Raw genomic sequence first — 20,319 nt, 5'->3', positions numbered from 1 at the left:
AGGCAGCGTTCTTGATTCAGTGTTCTCATCCGATGATAAGAATCACAGTACAATCATCTTCCTTCTTCAATCCTTGAATCAGGTAATTTTAAAAATCAGTACATCAAAACCTTGCTAAAATGGAAGCCCTAAAACATACAGTGTAACCGATGCTTTTGCAAACTGCCTAACATATATGCATTAAGGCCAGACAAAACCAAAAAACTGCTGCAATACTACAGATGATACAGTTACTCCTGTAGTTATTTCACAGTTAAATAAGGTTGTTTTTTTCCCTTCACTTCCCTTAAAATGACAGCTCAAACAATCTCCTTAACAGAGATGACATCTAGCCTCTACAAGATGTTGCAAGTGACCCAGAATAGGCAAAAAAACATGTTCCGTTAGACATGTGTGAAGATCATTCTTGTAATTGGGGTACAAGGAACCTTGGAAGAGTTAAAGACTGAAGATCCTACTGGGAACGTCTGGAGGAAAGTGATAGCAGAACCATGAACTTCTGTTATTAGTGGCCTTGGAAGTTATTAGCAAAATGAGCCCAGATAAAAACACCTTATAAGAATATTTGTACCAATTATTTATTTTTTTCCCCCAAAACACAAATTAATAAAAAAAAGGAAAAAAGCAGATTTCTTTTTTTTTTTTCCTAGACCTGGATAAAAGAACTGTAATTTTCAACAGGTAGTTTACAATCAGTGGAGAATGAATGAGCAGTCCAGGTTTCCTGATTGATCCATTCAGGGTGTGCTCAGTAGCTGTCTTTATGAAACAACTTTATTTACAACTCAGCATCATCCTGCAGTAGATCTGCATCTTCATCATCCAAAAGAAGGTCAGCATCCATGACTTCATTCTCTTCCATGACATCACCCAGCTCCTGAACAACATCACCATCAACGTCACTGACATTCTCAACATGTTTAACCAAACCCATGTGATCCAGAGGGATCAAACTACGCCCGACTGGCCCAGTAGTTCTCGCAATAGTGGCTGCCATTTCTGCTGCTACAGCAGCTTTCTGAGCCTTCTGCCTTTGCTGCTCTTCTTGTTGTCTGTGAGTCTTCATATGTGCATTGCGACTTTTGATTTTGAAAAACACCCTGGAGTTTAAAGGGAAAAAAAAATAATCGTATAAGAATGCATTGCTTTTGATGTAGTGAGCCAAAAAAGACTCAACAACCTATCAGTACATTTACTTCCCTGTTCTGAAATAGAAGTCAGTGAAGCCTGAAATGCCATGGTGTGAATTTCAGGGACAGGCTACCAGATTTATACATCCTGACAGCATCAAAATGGCCTACTCAGACTCTGATGGAGATACTTTGTAGCTCCCATGGTTGCACATCCTAATTCTCCCTGTGTTTAGTTTCACTACAGTCTTGCACAAAAAGGGGAAAAAACGAAGGAATCCCACCCTAGGGTGGACAAACTCAAACACAGAAACAGTTGTCCACTGTAACATGCATGTCTGTGATAAAGCAAGAAGCTGAACTGTCAGATGTAGAAATTCTAGCAGGTAAGTGGATTCAGGAAAAATGGAGTAACTACTGCAGGGGAAGCGTCCAAAATGTCATGCAAAGCAACCTTTGAAGGTTTTGGTAAGAGGACATGTAATCTAAGGGGAAACTCTTATTTTGAGATCATTGGAGCAAAATAAAAGAGTTTTTCACAACACTATTAACCTGGAATACAAACAGGTAGTTGTGATGTGACGCCGCAGACGGCCATATGCACTTACTTGCCACACTCCTTGCACGGAAAAATTGTTGTTGGGTCGGTCTCACCACTTGTTGTGCTGTGGGCCGGTGAACTCTTGATGGAGCAGTACCCACTCTGCGTACCAGATTTCTGCTTAGTGCCTGGCATGGTGCATCGTGTCTTGGTCACCTGGTTCGTACCCCCGTGAATGCGAGCGTGGCCATTGAGCGCTTGTCGGGAACTGAAAACCTGATGGGGCAGTAGGGCAGAGGGGAGAAACAAAGGAAAATCAAGAAATACTGCTCTGCAACAGAAACTGCAGAAAGAAGTATGATGAATGCTTATCACAGTGCAACAGCTGTACATGTCTTCACATGCCTAAACAATCTCTCAGCTAGAGTTAAAGCAACTTACATCACAATGAAACAAACAAGTGAGATATCCTATTACTACAGCTCTGAAACAAAAAGATAGTCAGAGCTGTCACCCCATGGTATTTCTAATCACTACAACAACTCAGGATTCCATTTTATGGACAGATTGGCATTTTGCCCGTCTTTTCTGGTGTGGGAATTAAAATTGGACAAAAATACTTGTTTGAAGATATTCAGGAGGTATCACTGGCCAGGAATAGCCTAAAACTCTCATTTCCAAAATCACAATCCACTAGCATATGACCTCAGGTGCTATTAAAGACAGCAACAGACTTACAGCGCCACAGTTCGGCATTTCACAGATGAAGGAGGATGAAGAAAGTGAAAGACTCTGAAAGGCAGGCAGATCTATAGGTCCAACAAGAGGGATAGCTGGTGGGTCAGGAGACTTCTGCATTTCTCTTTCTTCCTTTCTATCATCTTCGATCTCCTCATCTTCCTCTAACACTTCCTCTTCTCCACTTGTCTGAAATAGACAGTACACTTAAGAAATACTATAAATATGGTCAAAGACAGCACTGGAGAATAGTATATAGACAGTACTGGAACAGCATGCTGCTTAGTCAAGTCTGCTTCCAGGTTTTGGTATTTTTTCCCATTCTGAATGAACTTACGGTTTTCCTGGAACTACCAGCACTTAACGGACAAGCTGCTGCAGCTCATGAAGCTTCACTGCAGTGCTCAAAACACTCTCCAGAGTGTTACAGAGCTGTGGCTCCAAGAGTCTCCAGATGCCAAGGCGCAATACTCTCCCTCAACAGTTAGAATGGTAACGTACAGTATATTCATAGTCAAATTAAATTAATTACTTAGAAACAACAACAACCCAAATCTCTTAAGACTACTTGTAATACAGACCTTGCACACACAGAGTTGTACTGCTAGTCTGTGTAAACGGTATTTGTGCCACAATTTAGAGGAGCTTTTAAGAGCACACACACAGGCACAGGAATAATTTACAGAGGTTTACTTGCTTCATTACTAACAAAAGCCCTAATTGCTGGACTAGAGTTAGATAATGCACTAGTCAAAAGACTTTTTTATGCCACACAAAATCTTGGAGTAGTTGAGGTCAGAGAATTTTCATACAGATAATAATTTAGAATTACAGAACAATTTTGGTTTGGAAGAGACCTACGTCTTGTAGTTCAATCTCCTCCACAAAACAGGACAAACAATAACTACCAGATGTTAAACTTCTAGACTTACCAGACATTCCTCTCTTTTCTTCTCTAAACGTGTTCTGTGTTTCCGTCCCAAACGCAAGATTTTCTTCCAGGTATAGTAGTATTCCACACATTGTGCAACCGTCTTAGACTTCACCTGTAGTTAAGCAATTGCAGAGATAGTCCAATCTCCATTTTTTGCTCTCATTCAACAAATTTTTAGTATATTCCAGGAGGCAGGCTTAATTTCTCAAACTTTCAAATGGAGACAAGACAGTTTGACTACAACAGGAATAGTTGTATAGACTGATTTTTTAAAGTTGTTTTTCAGTCAAATTTGTGTGGACTAACACAGCACATTTCTCTGGGGTTCTCTAGACTACAGTCAGAAAATGACTGAGAATATACTTCCATAGCTCAAGCGTACAACACCACTGAGGAATCTAGGGAGACTTGGATCCCATAAACCCAGATGTTTTTCAACATTTGAGCTAACAACTGAAGCATTGTGCCCTCAGATGCATACACATTGTCCTTTGTGCTGCGTGGAAAACATGAAAATTAAGCCTGAACATGTTCCCTCTTCATTAACAGGTTTCAACCGTGTCTGTTGCAAGGCTCAGTATCAGTGACTCAGATACCTTTGAACAAACTGACAGAGAACATCAAGATTGTAGTGGAGCACCACACTTGTCCCACATGTGGAATGCTATGACTTGCCTTCCAGGTGTGGAAACTTTTATATATATAAGCAGGAGGAACAGATTTTATTTATTTACTTTTAACTGTTTTTTACTGGTGCTGCAGTTGCACACAGAGGTACACAAAGTAGAATATGCCACTCCTAAAGGCATTCTTATAACCACTGCTGGCTCCACGCCTGCAGTAAGCTGATCTGGCACTGGAGAGAAAAGGAAGGGGAAGAGAATGCAGCAAATGGGAAAAACAACTGGCAGAACAGAAATAACCTTACCATTTTCTGTACAAATATGAAATCTTTGCTGTAGGTGGATAATGCCTCTTTGAACAGCCTCCTTTCTTGATGCGTCCATTTGTCAGATCCTTAAGAAAAAAAAAAAGAGTGAATTAATTTTAAGTGATAAAAACCCACCCCCTTTATGTTGATGTAGGGGTGGGGAACCTCAAATACAAATATGGTTGTGCTGACTCAGATCTTGAGTCCATCTAACCCGTACTCGGTCTCCAGCAGTGGTCACAGGCAGTTGCCTAGGAAACAGTAGCAAGCAAATCTAGTGCCTCTCCCTAACTCTTCCTAACCTCTGACCGTTTTCAGCAGAGGACTTCCTCAGTCTGTTGCAGCTTGCTTATTTAGTAACTATCCTTCTAAGTGCTGACCCACTCTTCCTTTCAACCAATTAAACTTTTTGCACCCAGAACATCTCTTGCCAAGCAGTTTCACAGATCAGTGGACGCTCCACTTGAAGAGCCACCTTCTTTTCTTTATTTCCTGGCTCCCAGTGGTTTCACAGGATGATCCTACATTCTTCAAAACTCAACCACCATCTCCATGCTATTCAGGATTGCATGTCCTTTCAGTCACTCCCACAGCTTTGATGACTGCTGCTGTCCCTCTCTGAAATTTTTTTAGTTCTAAAACTTTCCTACAGAGATGAAGACACTAGAAAGGCACATAACAGTCAACATATAAGCAATTCACAGACTTGCACAGTGGTATCACCATGTTCTCTATCCTCTTAACATTTGACTGGAGGCTTTTTCAGCTCATGTAAAATACAGAGATGATGCTTTCTCAGAACTAGCATTATAATCCCAAGGTCTCAGTCTAAGTGAGAAGTATCACCACAGAGCTCATAATTTTATACATAAGGCTTATATTACTTAATACCCTCTATATGCCACTTTACATTCAGCTACAGAAAAGTTCATCTATAATTTTGTCCTCCAGGCTGCAGCTCTTCTAAAGCCCTTTTGCAGCTCTTCATTTGCATGGCTTGAGGTAAGACACTTAAATATTCTGTGATGGAAGTCAAAATTCGATAGAGATTGTAGCAATGTGCAATACACACAAAGTGCTTTCTGATTGTTTAATCGAAGTTTTATATACAACTTTCAAATATTGTTATTCTGTGTTTGCTGTCTAACTGCCCATGAAAACGTGAAATCAACATTTCAATTGAAATGAATTGGTGCCTCCTCAGTATTAGTCAAACAGAAGTAACACAGGATTGCTCCACTGCATCAAAGCAGTGCCCTGTTTGTAAGAGTAGACATACATTAAAGAAATCCCTAATATTCTTATTAACATTACCATTCTCCATAGAAATACTTGCCTCTGTACTTAATTCAATTAACTTGGGCTTGGCACCATGCATGGTATTGAATTCTACAAGTGACTTATCTCTATTAAAATACATCTATTTTGATTTTTTTTTAATTAACTGCAAATGTTTTGCTTTTCAGTGTCCACTCCCAGGGTCACAAGCTTAGGGCAGGTATCTCACCACTCTGTCATATGCTGAAAACTACAAAATTAACTTTTCTGTAACCCGTTTTCTACAGGCTTTTCCAATACTGGATATAAGCATGCATTAGTTATTTCCACAGAGATTTACACTAACGTTCTCTTAAGCATCAGAGAAAGGCACTGGCTTCAAGCCATGAGTTTTATTTATTCTGTTGTCACCCACAGATCTTTTTACTGACACACTGCCTTGCCATCTTTCCCACTTGAACCAGCATCATTCCCTTCTTACACAACTCACCAGTCATTTGCATTTACCCTTCCTTTGGGCAGGGGCAAATGCACTGAGTCAGTCCAGGATCCTGCACTACTATGCCAAAGTATAACTTGTAAAAGCTTGAACAACACCAAAGGAGATATCTTAGTTTTCAGCAAACCTCTCTAGTCATGCTCTCCCACCTCTGCCCCACCCTCCTGAAAATATATTAACAACAATAATAATAAAGAATTCAATTCCATGAACTAATTTTATTGTACACCTATGGAGAATTCAGGCCTTACAGAGTTTCCCCAATAGCTGTGGTATTAGCAGAGACCCTTACAAGATTATGCGGGTTAATTGGAAGTAACCTAATTAATAGAATAAATCCTGTGTAGGAAAAGAAACAGAAGAAAAGCTGTTTTTAACTCTGGTTGCTGGGAAACCGCTTTTGCTCTTGTTAGCTTGAGGGAGATACAGAGAACGTGTATAGAGAGATATCTGCAATGCAGCAAGAATTTTGGACTTTGGAATACAGAGATCAAATTTTAAACCTGATGTTTCTGTTTAGACATGTATTATACATCTTGCTTCATCTGCATATCATTTTTGCACTGCTTAACTGACAATAAATACCTTCAACAAAGTTTGTGAGTTTGGGTCCAGTCTGTGGTCTTCAAGGGGGCTACACCTGCACCCAGGGAGCCCCCCTAAGAGGTGGTTCAAATCCATTATCTACAGCATATTTTGGGTCTGATCCATACCCCATCAGTACGTACAGTAAGTTTTCTGACTGCCTGGAGCACATTATTTAAGAGATCATCTCTCCTGCAAGTGTCACTGCAGGAGAACTTCAGACCTGAGACACTTCACTGGTCAAATGAAAACAATTCAAGTGTTTGCTACGGCCCTCCTCTTCAATTAGTTACATATTCCCTTTCTTTTTCCTAAAACACCATCCTGACAGATGGCAAAGCATTAGAATGGAGAGATCAGGGTGTTCTTCCAAGCGGTCTTGGGTCAGCATGCCCAGCTCTCTTGGCATGCAACAGAGAAGCCTGAAGTTTCACAATTTGCATCCCCCATGAGTCAACAGGTTTCCAAGGTGAGCTATTTGCTTCTACCCTCATTTGAGTGCAATGCTAAGGATGAGTTTGGATATTTATGTTTGTGGTATCACTTAATTCTCATGATGTGGCAGTGCCTGAGAGCTGCGATTTCCGAGTATGGAGCAGAAAGCCCAAGGAGTTAACTCAAACAAATGGCACTTGAAGCTATTAATGCACTAGATTGTGAGAAATTCCCATATGCCTTGAGTGGCTGATTATCAACCACAAATAAACTATTATTCAAGAGCTGCTGCATGGTGCTGGAGAGTGGCTGTCAATGTAAGTTGCAATCACATGTTGCATTCAAGAGCATTAATAAGTAATGCTTTGTCTTGTTATTTTATGGTACTTAAATCCAGACTCGTGAGATTTTTGTTTCATGCTGTGATAAGCAGAATGAGACTTTCTTTCCTGCTTAAGAAATGGGAATACACTCATGTCTACAGGTCTCAGTGCTAGTTAACAAGGATTAGTGTCATCTCACATAAAGATTAAACAAAACAATCTCTCCTGGCTCCTCCCTGCATTGCAATAAAACACTTCTTGAAACTACTGTGAATTTGCTTCAGTAAAAATTGTTCCTCCTCCTATGTCACACAGGCAGAAATTTCATATCTGCTCTGCTAATTAGATCACTCACTGAGGATGAGGCTCCTGGGTTACTTCCTCATCTTCCTGCTCTTGTGCCCTGGACTGTCTCACACATATGATTTGGGGTTATGTCTTCAGACAAGAGACCCTGGTCAACATTCTTGGCTGACATCCTCCTCCATCTACCCCCACGTCCACCCTTTGGACTGCAACAGAGCTGTTATCAAAGGCACTAGGCATCTCCTTCAGCCAGGACTGAAAACCTGATCTTCACATTTATTCACTCACATTATCAGTTGCCATCAAACATTTCTGGTTCTTGTTCTCAGGCCAAGGGGTTAAGGAGTTGCTTTACAAAAGAGTCCTTGTTACTTGGGAATCCTTCCAGTGAGCTGCTACCATCAGGAAGCACCTTGTTTCTGTATTTATGTGGCATGATGACTGTAACTGGACATGAGTATATGACCCCGGACATTGTTATTGACTGACTGACCACCAGAAGATTTGTGACTTGTTTTGTATTGAGTTTAAGCTGGAGATAAATTCTTCCATCTCATACCTAAAAACTCTGGTTTGTGTGTCCAAGCAGCTGTTACCAACTACAAAGCAATAAGTAATAAATATGGAGGGCTGCAGAGGTGAGACATTTGCCACCTGTGCTTATGTGACATAACTGAAGTCTAAGGTGGCTTAACACCACCTCACATATTTCACAGGGCACTTCTGCTTCATCACCAAAATGTGGTTCTTGCTGTGTTTTTTAACGAAGTCACCAACCCAAACCTGGGGGTTTTGTTTGTTTGGTTTTTTGCTAGATCCATGCAAAGAGTGGCTCTGCACTAGTGAGAGTTACAGCACTGCCTCTTTGGAAGGATGCTCATGATTATCATCTTTATTTATCCTGCACCATCGCCTCAGAAAAAGAGGGCATAATGGCAGACATTTACATACCAGAAAATTAAGACTTTACTGGTAGTAAATTATAATCTATGAATATAAGCAATTTTAAAAGGAGAAAAATTTAAATTTAGCTTTAAAAAAGGAAAAAAAATTACTCAAGCCAATCTTAAATCTGTAGAACCCTACTCAGCAACATGGATGTAGAGTTTCTGTACATCACCAGTCAGGTGAAAAACTGTGACACTTGTAGCAAAAGGCTCCAGAAGTACCACTCTGCAGTGTCCACATCACCTCTCTATTAGAGGCTGCCATTCCTGCAGCAGACAGCAGAGAGTGCAGCATGATCCCACGCTCCAGCCAGGGATGCCAGCCTTGGACTCTGTAAACAGCAGACACAGAGATGACCAGGAAACCTACCAGCATAGTGGTAATTCGCCAAAGGATGACACTTCAACCTCACTGGCTTTCTCAACAGCAGCTTCTCAAGAGCAACCTAAATGAAAAAGCAGGGAAAAAAACAATTAGCAAATGAAGTCAGCTGCCCCATACAACTGTGTTATTTAGAAGACTATCTGGTATGAGGTAATGAATTAATCTCCTCTCTTTTTTCTTTTCTGTCATACAAAATCATATCAAATTACTCCAAGGCCCGTTAACACTGTACCTCACAGAAAAGCACCTAATGGACACCTGTCCAGCTTTAACTAGCACAAATGTGGCTATTACTTCACAACTTCAAGCTCTTCCCTCCCTTCCGGTTGTCACATAAAAATACGTTTATAGTTTTTTATTTGATAGTGTTAATTAATACTAATATTTAATGGTTGGTTTGACAGCATTAATATTTATAGTGCGAAGTCTTTCAGAATATCACTTTAGGTCAACATCTGTCAGGAATGACAGTAAGTACAGTTAATCCTCCTTTGGATCAGGGAGACAGATGATTTGTGGATCCCTAAAATGTTTGCCTTGACAATGCAGATCCCCCAGTATAGCAAATTCCACGGCCTGAGAGTTCAGTTCAGGCACCTGCCTTAGATGGCTCAGGTAGAGGCTACACAGAGCTTATGGGAACTGGGAAGCAAGCTACAAAACCCTGCACTAGACAATCCTGGAAGACTCCTTCCCGCCTTGCATTCTCCTGCATTTTGTTTTACGTCGGCTTTCCAGGAACTGGTGCAGGGCCTTGCCTTTCCCTAACACAGGGAAATAGTTAATAACATTTCCATCACTAAACTAATGCAAATATTTGAAATGCATTATTTATATGGGAACTGTGCGCAATTACCTCACAGTTCTGAACAAGTAAGTAGATGTGATTGCTGCTACAAAAAAAAAAAAAAAAAAAAAAAAAAAGGTTTTTATAAGGGCTGGAAGAGGACTAAGCTTTCTATGACCAAATATAAAGCTTGTGAAATATCAGGGCTGGAGCAAGCACTGGGAGACATACAAAGCCCCAAGGCTATAAACTAAGTAATCTTATCTATATAAAATATACAGTAAGCCTTCAGAGAGGCACTGCTTTGAAATTTAAATTTATCTAAGAATGAAAGGGAAAAGTCATTCCCCAAAAATGTTACAGGATGTTTAAAGCATCACTGCTACTCAATCAGAAATCTCTTTTTTATATAACCATAGCTAAATCCATTTAATAAAGCATGCTAATTGATCTGCAGAAGAGGATCATATCTCCCCGTTCAGCTTCTTATCTTACCATAATATCTCCTTTCGCCTCAAAGAGAGAGTGCAAAGCGTATTCTGAGTTAGTGCCTCCACCAGGTAACACACTGGAACAGCTCATATTTAAAAGGTCTTCCACTGTCAGAAACAAGCCAACATTTTACTGCAAATACAGGAGCCTGCCAGTCAGACACCTAGAGCCAAGGATTCTGTAATACCACTGAAAGACAACGTAGTTCAGGGCAACAGCTTTCATACTCTTTCTCCCCAGCACCTCATCTCCTGGTTTTAGGATCACTCACTGAAGAGATGATGTGATGGGATTTGCAGAGTGCATGCTTGGGATGGGACAGAGTATTGCAGAGCCAGAGATTTGGTTGTGAGGCTTGCACAGACCCATGACATTGCTGTGCCAAGAAGGCTCCAGCTGGGGTGGAGAAACAGAAATGAACCATGCTGGAAGCAGAAACAAACTCTGCTCAGGACTACTAGAAACCACTGAGCCCATCACATCTGCTCTCAGTTATGGTCACAGGACAGGCCCAGGAGCCATCAGCTGCCTCTCATCTCTGATCTCTGTCCTTATCAGACAGTTCAGGAGCCAACCCCCCCCCCTACTTCTCAGCAATCATCTTTCCCCCTTGGCTGCCTGAAAGCAGTTCAGCCAGGATTCAGTAAGTACCACTATATAATGCTGTTACTTTAAACCTGTAACATGCAGTTCTGGTCTCTTGCTCTGCAATCTCAGTAATTAACACTCTCGAACATTTTGTACAGCATACACATGAGAAATCAATGTGAATTTCTTCCACAGGCACAGAGTGATGTATGAACTTGTAAAATGGCCAATTATTGTACCTCTTTGCTGGAAGACTTGGTTTTCCAGTTCTGGCCATGGTTTCCAAACCAAAGTAGCTTTGTGCACATCTTTCTCCATTAGCAATCTGTCCTGCAGGTCAGGAATATCAGCCTGAAACCTGGATCCGATATTAATTCGTCTACAAAGATAAATAAATAAGTATGTAATCAACTACACAATGTGCAGAAAAAACGGAAGACACATTAGCATTCATTTTGTTTCCAACAAAACTTTTATTACAGCGGAGTGGCAGGAAATTGTGTCAGATTGCTTTATGCAATGCTTTACTCCCCATGGGGTAAGTTCTTTGAACATTGTAGAGAAGTGATCTCTTGAGGGAACTCAAATTTTCAATATGCCATTGCAACTCTACTGAGACATCATACCTTACGTGTGTGCTGTCTAGTAAAGAGGCTAGATGCTGAAAACAGGAACTTTCTGTCTCATAGAGAATGGCACTCTTCAGCAGAGAGCAGAAAGAGATATTACTGCTGAGGGACAACTCTATCTGCAGATGACCCAGGGGAACCTACCAGGTAACATCTCTCCAAAGTCCCACAGTTAATATATATAAAAGCAAGAGTACTGGATCAAAGAGTCATAGAATGGTTTGGGTTGGAAGAGACCTTAGGAATCATCTAGTTGCACCCACCCTGCATGGACAGGGATACCTCCTGCCAGACCAGGTTGCTCAAAGCCCACCCAAGCTGGCCTTGAACACTTGCAGGGATGAGGCATCCACAACCTCCCTGGACAACCTGTTCCAGCATCACACCACACAGCCCTCAGCCCTCCCAGCCATCACTAGCCCTTTTTTCATCCTCAGTGGCTCCTACCAAGCCTTTCCCAGCATTTTTGAGCCACATCATCCACATCTTTCACACCCACTTTCCTTTCAGCGTCCTCAGCCACCGTCCAGAGCAACCTTGAATGCATCCAGCCCAACACATGATTTCAGGCAGCTGAATGCTACCTGCCCAGTTCAAAACACTTCAGACCACACACTCTAGGCTGGAGCCAATCTATTGCAGTAGTGACAAAAACAATACTGTTTTTCTTACGGTTCAACAGTCTGTTCTCCAGGCCCAGGCGTCATGGGAATGACACTTCCATCAATACTATCTGAAACAGAGATTGGATTTTGTGTGTATAAGGGTATATTGGTAATAACTGCAGCTCTGCTGATGCTCCACCTCCCAGGCTGCACTGCCACCTCTTTATTAATAACATTACTCTGGTCTATTAAGCAAAAATTACACTTGATCAATATTTAGACAAAAACAGCCTAAATTGTTAGAGGTAACAGAAACATCCTAACTTGCATGGGTTTCTACAGCCCTGATAATGTATGACTAGACACCTTTTCTTGTGAAGCACTGAAAAACAAACACTTCAAACGAACCTCGTGTCTTAAACCAGGTCTTTTCCCTCCACTTCAGAAGGCCCAGCTATGACCTTTCTTGATGCAGACTAAGTTAAAAGATCCCAGCCTTACTTGCTAGTTAGGTTCCTCTACTCCCTTTATGCTTAAAACCACCTCTATAAAATCCGAGGCAAAAACCTAATAAAAATGAACTGTGCCTCTGAAGCAGCAGACCCAGCCATGCAGGTGAGCACATGTAAAAACCATCCCTGTGGGAAGAGAGCACAGAGGACAGTGATATTTGCATTGTACTGCCGCTCTGTCAACAAAACACTTACTAGACCGACACAGGAGCACCCGTGGAGTGGGTGTCAGTGGAGTAAGTGGCAGCTGAGTGTGCGAGGTGCTGTGAGAGGATGTGATAACACTGCTGAAGAGGCCAGACCCTTGCCGAACGGGACTAAGCATCGGCGGCGGAGTGTAGGGGGGAAGCTCGTGCGCTCGGTCCAGCAGATGGTCTCCAAGGACACGGGGAGAGCGAAGCTGACTCTGGTACAGGGTGGCGCCGGAGTGGGACATGCTGAAGTTGAAGGAAGGAGGAGGTATGAAGAGAGGTTCGGGCCTGTGCCGATACTTCTTCTTGTCCTGCAACGGTTTGAAGTTTTCTTCCAATTTTACAGCACTTGGATGAGTTTTTTTGCTAATTTCCTAAAGGAAAACGTGGGACTTTAGTATATAAGCATGCTTAAATGTGGTTTGCGCACAACAGCCACAGAACTGTTACCACCAGGCAGCTCTTCAGGTACCACCATAATACGCCTGGTCAGTACAGTATCTGGCGCTCCACTGAAGCCTCAGGGGAGTGAGCAAAACCTAGACAAATTACCCTCTCCTCCCTCACTAAGCCCTCTAGGTCAAGGCAGGGCTGAGCCACGGGTACCGACATGGAGAGGCTGCTGCCAGCTTTTGAAGGTCCAGGGAACGGTTCTCCCAGGCTGTGAGTTTTCCACACACTTCTTCAGCTCCACCCAAACACCCTGGGCACTTCTGCTTGCAATGCATACAGTCTGTTGAGAGTTAAACTTAATCACCCAGTCACAGTTTATTAGAAACTTTATATGAGATGTTTTCCAATGCATTTATTTTGTTTGACTAGGAAGGACACATGAGCTCAGTGAAATTACCACAGTACTCAGCAGCAGCAAAGGAAGAAAAATGTAATAAATTCAAATTCTTTGCCTCTTATCACTACATTCCCATCAGCTTGAGTACAGTCCAGCTGCAACAAATCTTGAACTTAACTCTCCTCTTTCCGTGAAGGAAAACGGGTTGTAGATGACCATTTGGGAAATTCACACACTGAAATGTGCCTAAAATTCTAGGGTTTGGAATGTGGAGTCCAGAGAAGACACAGAATTTGTGCAAACCTGGAATGTGGATTTCTGGGCATTGGGGGTGAGGTGGGAAGAAAAAGGGTCTCAGGTTGTGCTTTCAGAACACAAGCTGGGAAGCGACCACAGTATTAAATATACTGCTTTCAAGTGTTCAGATTGCAGATCTTTTTTAGGATAAATTTGGAAAAAAAATTTTGACAGATTACTCCATTACTCTCTAATGTCTGCATCATCTGGTAAATTCTACTACTACATAAAGTAAATTACTACAGTGTATGTTTAGACAACGTGCATCTTTACACCATGGGTGGCTCTTGAGAATCACATTCACCCAATAAAAATCATGTTAAAGGAGCATTAGCACTGTCACCCTTTATCCCTTATGTTAATACATTCCAGCTTGTGAAATGTTTTTGATTACAGAGGTCTTGTCCTCTCTGTTAGATCATGGCTGTATCCTCTCCAACAGCTGTTGACATTTTTTCAAAAACCTCTACGTTTTGGGAGAGTTTTTCTTCTTGCAGGGAAAAAAATGCAGCTTTACAGAGAATTCTGTTGATGAAGGACATTCAGAATAGTGAAAGAGAGAGGGTTACCTGTAACCACAGACATAGTCCATCACGATGGTAAGCATTTGGTGCTCATAAACAAGAAAGGGCAGGAAAAAAAAACAACCCTAAACTTCCAGAAAAAAACCCAACCAACCAACCAAAAAACCAACAAAGACCCAGGAGGCTAGATCCAAGTCTTTGACTGAGGGCTCATTTGTTCTTCTCTTTAAATGTGAAAGAGCTGGTACTCCTTTCTCACTAGTGTAAAGCAAACTAACTACCCAAGACATCATAGAAGTCCTATATACCTCCATTTCCTCTGCTGCTTCACCTGCTGCATGCACCTTAGCCTCAGTGGGGTTATACTGACACAACTTTCAAAAATGATCATATTGATTATTAAAGGACATTGTGATGTCCATGGCCTCTCAATGAAGAATCACCCCAATACACTCCTGAAGCTCCAGGAACTGATTCCTATTATCCAAGACTGAATGCATCCTTATGGGCCCTGCTGCCAAACCTTGATAGATGCATTTTAGGTAGAACCTGATGAACCTCATTTGACTGCTACATGCAGCTCACCATCCTATAGCCTTGCTAAATATTTCATTTCCTTCTGCTGTTTAATATTACTAATTTCATGAGCTTTGTGGGAGCTTTTCTGGACAGCTCAAAGCACAGTATAAATAAATGCAACAGAGCTCCAGTTCTTTGGTATTAAAAAAACAGTCTCCGATGGCACAATCTCTTTACAGAAGAAGAGGGAACTGTAGATCTTATGATCTTTGAACACTTCCAATGCTACTACTGTTATAAATTATAGGATTCAGATAAGAAACTATGTAAGTTTAGCTTGGTTGGGCAATAACAAAGACAGGAAACATAATTTTGAGTGAATGAATGCGCATTTAGCCAAACACTGGCAGATTTAATCACAGTTACTTTACATACGTTGCAGAAATACACAAGCCCAAGCCACCTACTCTGATGTCTCTTGAGAAGATCTCCCACTCAGAGCTAAAGGATTCAGAAAAGACTGTCCCTTTTCTCTCTAGAAACTAGAAATAGAATAGAAAAACTGTGCTGCTGAGTTACAAGCTAGGTCTGTCTCTGAAAGGAGGAGAGTAAAACATTTTATATATTTTTAAAATTAGTGTGTATGTCTGAGTGAAGAATGGGGTAGGGGATAAATACACAAATATTATAAGGAGTCACCCATGATGGTTTATGCTGCCCTCTTGTTTGTCCATCAGCCTCATGAGAAGGAAAAAAAAAAAAAAAAAGAAAAATCACAAGAAAAATCACAAAAATCTGCATTACACAGATAATACCACACAGTACTTATACTCCCCAGTAGTCTCTTATGGCGTAGCCTGCAAGCATGAATTTGAAGGAACAAGCAGTACCTATTTGTACACTAGAGCATGAAATAAATACTGGTTGCTCCAGGACTCTCTAAGGAAAACAAGACCATTCTCACATCTCATTCAAGTACTCAATTCCTCATGCTGCCTGACAACTTCTGTTGTATGAGTGAAATGAAAGTACTAAGCACAGCCGTTTTTCCTATGTCAGAACTCCCAGTGATTAAACCTTAGATCTGCTGCATGCAGAGGGAAAGGGAAAAATGACTTCATTGTAAAACTCTGAGTCGGCAAGCTTCAGAATATTGGCTTAAAGCACACACTGTAAGCACTGCACAGTGCCCTCCTATCTTCAGCTGAAATGACAAGCACATACATCTAGCTTGAAAAAACAGGAAGAAATAAAACTGCTGAATTTAAGCAGTAACATGAAAACAGAGCAGCCTGAAAAGGAAAACAACAAAACCAGTAAAAAGATACTAAATCCCTTTGTTCAAGTGGGATAAAAGAATATCACAATCCAATTTCAAATGATTTATTTTCAACTGAGGTCTTGATTCGCCAGCAAAGGGAAAATGAATATTTTCAAATGACTGGGGAAGAAATGCTATGAGGCTACAGGCCATTTTGTTTATCAGGCATCATTAAGATTCCAGAAAATACTCTGAAATACAGACATTTTAGAAAGTAGCAGCACTATGAACAAAGGGATTTAACAAGCACAGCACAGTTAGTGGCAAGAAATGCAGCACTCACAGAGGATGAGCAGGGGTTGGCCACTTTTGGACTGCACGGTGGAGAGTAAGTCATCTTCACAAGAATGGGCATCTCATCATCTGACACAGAGTTGGCAGGCTTGTCTTTGGCTGTGGCAGTGCTGGCAGAGGGCTGCATGCTGGGCTCAGGTGACAGAAGCTTTACAGGGACAGACACTGGCATGACGATGGGCGCGAGGCTATCCACCTCTTTAGGCAGCGGCTGCTGTGGTGGTGGTTTCTCTCCTTCATCCTGTACAGACAATTAAAGGCTTTCAGCCCGAGTGAGGGACGGCTACTTATGGATCCATACACAACGCAGTGTATGCACCGTGGCTGAAAAGAAGTGGCCAGGGTTACAAAACACACAACAGCATTGCTTCTTGGACCCTCTGATTTGCCTTGAATGAGGTTAGCAGATTACTTATGGCTCCTACATAGGATTCAGCCTCGGTGATGAATAGCCACATTAAGCACCTTTACAAGGTAACGTGCAAGAAGGGAGATAAACACGTTCTCTTTTTATCACTATATAGAGACAGAATTGTCCATCACCAACCTAAAAACAAAGACACAGATGGCGTAACTCTGGTAGCTCTTTGCCTTCCTGTGGTATTCCCAGCTAGGACATAATTTCTAAAATATCGAGACAGAGAAAGATTGACTGATAAGGCAAGTTATTTTTATGCAGAACAGTTCAAACCCTCATTTTTGGTTTGGTGTTTGTCGGTACCTACATAAAGAAAGCTGTCAAAGATTCAACAATCCTGCTCCTTCAATTAAAACATGGGAAGGCTTCCAAAAAACATCCCTTAGTCATCCAAGTAGTCCAAATGAAAATAAGGAAGACTTGATGTTCCTGCTATTTCTAATATAATAAACAAACATAAGAGGATAAAAATTTAGATACTCCTGACACAACTGTGTTGGTTGTTTCTGTAACGTGCAGAGAAAGAGATGGACAAATGCTGTTTTGTCGTCCACCACCTAACTCTGACTTTAAAGTAGGACTTCTGGCCTACCAACTAGCAGAATTACAGAATCTCAGAATGGTGAAGGTTGGAAGGAGCCTTAAAGATCTTAAGGTTCTAACCTCCCTGCTATAAGCAGGGACACCCTCCCACTAGAGCAGGTTGGTCCAAGCCCCATCCAGCCTGGCCTTAAACACCTCCAGGGAGGGGGCATCCACAACCTCCCTGGGCAACCTATTCCAACACTTTGCTACCCTCATGGTAAAGAATTTCTTCCTGATGTGTAACCTAAATCTACCCTTTTTCAGTTCAAAACCATTACTCTTGTCCTATCACTAGTCTCCCTGGTGAAAAGTCCCTCCCCAGATTTCCTGTAGCCCCTTCAGATACCAGAAGGCCTCCAGGCTGAACAGCCCCAACTCTCTCAGCCTGTGTTTGTAGCAGAGGTGCTCCAGTCCTTGGATCATCTTTGTGGCCCTTCTCTGGTCCCTCTCCAACAGGTCTGTATCTTTCCTGTGCTGAGGACTCCAGAGATGTATGCAGTATTCCAGGTGCAGTTTCACAAGAGTAGAGAAGAGAATCACTTCTATAATTATGTGCACTTCTACTTACACAGGGTATGACATAAGAAAACAGCACTGAGAAGAACAAGTTTTGACAGCAAAGCAAAGCATGGCAAAGCAAGCAAACATCAACATGGAAAGGAGAGAGCCAAATACTAAAGTAAAATGAACTGCTACCTGTTTGAAGTTAGGAGATGCTCTTACTCCTCCATGTGACCTCATGTGACCATTTAGAGCAGGCAAACTCTTAAACTCCTTCAAGCATATTGAACACATTAGCTTGTTCTTTGCATCAGCTCTCTCAGGAAGTGTTTCTTTGTTCTGGCCACTATTGTTTTTAGCATGGAACAGAAGAAGAGACATTAGTTTGGCATGTTCCTTGGTTGCAGAGGAAGCACTTTAGTCAAGGAACTCAGTAAAATTTTACAGCTAGATGGTTATGAAGCCACAAGTAAGCATGGGGTGAGTGCTATGGAACACATGGGCAATAACCTAGATCAACTGTGCCCAAGATAGGGAGAAGGTAAGTTATGAATAGGACATGCTCATCAAAACGTGACACTCAGTATGGAAGCCTGAGAATCCAGCAGATCTGTCACAACAGACCTACATTTCCCCACTCATGCCAGCAGTTAACAAGTAAATGGACATAATGCCCCTACTTATGGTAGACAGCTGTGCCAGAGGACACCTCAGCCCTTCAGAAGTGAGACTTTGAGAAAAACAGAAGATCCTTGATGCCAAAGATACAAATCCAAACCACACATTGTCCCTTCTCTTACAAATGCAACACCGAGAGCAAACTGCTCCCTGATTTTGTTTTTTATTTTTTGTTGTTGTATTCTGTTTTTTTTCCTTTCTTTTTTAAAAACCAAAGCATTTATTTGATTTTATTGCTGGGGGGAAGGGTGGAAATCGCACAAAATTAAATTCACAAAGCAGAAAACTAAAGATGTTTCTGGAAGAGCAACAACTGTTACCTACCCAGAGTGCATTCCCCTCCCTCTAAAATGCAGCACTCCTTTGTATCTCTCATCTTTAAATTAAAAAGAAAAAAACATTTAAATACCTTTGTTCTGGGGACAGAGGCTGCAGTCTGCCATCTGACAGTTGCACCTGCTATGAAAGGAGGAGAGGGGAAAAGAAGGGGAAAAGATGCAGAAAAAAATTTTCAGGAAATATTAACGCAGAAATTCAGGTCTTCATAGCATTATGGTTGCATTTTGCATAGGGTTTTACTAATATCAAAAGCTTCCGAGTTGAGAGCCTTGCAAATCTCCATCAAATCAGTGCCTCTGTGAGCACAGCTAGTGCAAGTTTTCTTACACTTGCCTGCTGTTTGAGGCCTTTGCTCTGCCCCAGAAATACTGCTTTTGCAAAGGGGGAGTCGACCGACTCTTCCTGAACAATTGAGCCCTCAAATGTTGAAAAATGAGCGAGGGCACTTAGTTGTAGCTGGGTCTCTCCTCCCCATAAAGCAAGGCAGCACTTCCCACAGCCTCTCTCCTGAGGGTAGCAGCAAGAGCTCTGTGCTGGCTGCAAGCCCAAAGCCAACCCACTGATGCAGACAGGAGAGGGCTCTTTACCTAGTTCCCCAAAACATCCCAGCAACACCCACAGCTCACATCCTAACCTTTGGGCTCTCCTGCAGCTGTTTCATTTCCACACCTCGCTACTCTTCCGCAAATCAAGTTTGGCTGAGTGAGTGTGGATCAAAAATATTACTGACCTGAGGCCATGTGGCACTGGGAGAGTCTTGCTGAGAGCTTCTGTTGTTCAGATGAACTCCCGAGGGTGGCAAAAGAGTTCGATGAGGGACAGCATTACCTACAGAATTCACCTCCTGCCGTGCGGGATCCTCAGTGGTCTCTGGTGGAGTGAGGCCGAGGTGGGAGTTCAGAGATGGTGCCCTGCTCTCACTTGGGTATTGCTTTTGTTGCTCTTGCTGCTGCTGCTGCAGTAAACTCTGTGGGTATAAGTGCCTGTACTGCTCGTGGGGATCTTGGTAGCAATACTGAGGCACCGATCCCAACTGGATAAGCTGGACAGGATGACTTGGATCTTGAGAGTACTGGTGTGGCTCAAGCATAGTCTTTGGATCAGGTTCCCTGTGATACGGAGTAAGCGGCAATTGCATCTGCTGCTGCTGCTGCTGCAACTGTTGCACAACAGGCTGCGCCTGGTAATACTGAGCGATCTGCATGGGGCACTGCCGC

At 42.0% G+C, this 20,319-nt stretch overlaps 1 protein-coding gene across 2 annotated transcripts in view; it reads right to left on the bottom strand.

Annotated features, from left to right (window-relative positions):
• Window positions 1–560: 560 nt before the first annotated feature.
• TRERF1 (transcriptional regulating factor 1) overlaps window positions 561–20,319 on the bottom strand; it is a 20,793-nt gene continuing 1,034 nt past the window's right edge. Inside the window, exons 2-15 of one of the 2 annotated variants that reach the window (XM_010000870.1) lie at window positions 19,833–20,319; window positions 19,173–19,219; window positions 18,281–18,431; window positions 16,571–16,822; window positions 12,841–13,210; window positions 12,201–12,261; window positions 11,139–11,278; window positions 10,315–10,418; window positions 9,018–9,093; window positions 4,272–4,360; window positions 3,342–3,455; window positions 2,410–2,598; window positions 1,739–1,947; window positions 561–1,100 (exon numbers count right to left, since the gene is read on the bottom strand). The exon at window positions 19,833–20,319 is cut by the window's right edge and continues 39 nt beyond it. In XM_010000870.1, coding sequence (XP_009999172.1) covers window positions 779–1,100; window positions 1,739–1,947; window positions 2,410–2,598; window positions 3,342–3,455; window positions 4,272–4,360; window positions 9,018–9,093; window positions 10,315–10,418; window positions 11,139–11,278; window positions 12,201–12,261; window positions 12,841–13,210; window positions 16,571–16,822; window positions 18,281–18,431; window positions 19,173–19,219; window positions 19,833–20,319 — 2,611 coding nt within the window. In that variant the 3' untranslated portion in view covers window positions 561–778. The remainder of the gene's footprint in view (window positions 1,101–1,738; window positions 1,948–2,409; window positions 2,599–3,341; window positions 3,456–4,271; window positions 4,361–9,017; window positions 9,094–10,314; window positions 10,419–11,138; window positions 11,279–12,200; window positions 12,262–12,840; window positions 13,211–16,570; window positions 16,823–18,280; window positions 18,432–19,172; window positions 19,220–19,832) is intronic. The other variant, XM_010000878.1, reaches the window with a different exon arrangement.

This window comes from Chaetura pelagica, unplaced genomic scaffold (genome assembly GCF_000747805.2).
Source record: "Chaetura pelagica isolate M959 unplaced genomic scaffold, ChaPel_1.0 scaffold161, whole genome shotgun sequence".
Classification (NCBI taxonomy): Eukaryota; Metazoa; Chordata; class Aves; order Apodiformes; family Apodidae; genus Chaetura; species Chaetura pelagica.
The sequence above is the reverse complement of the archived record's forward strand: the minus strand, read 5'-3'. Positions and strand labels throughout refer to the sequence as shown.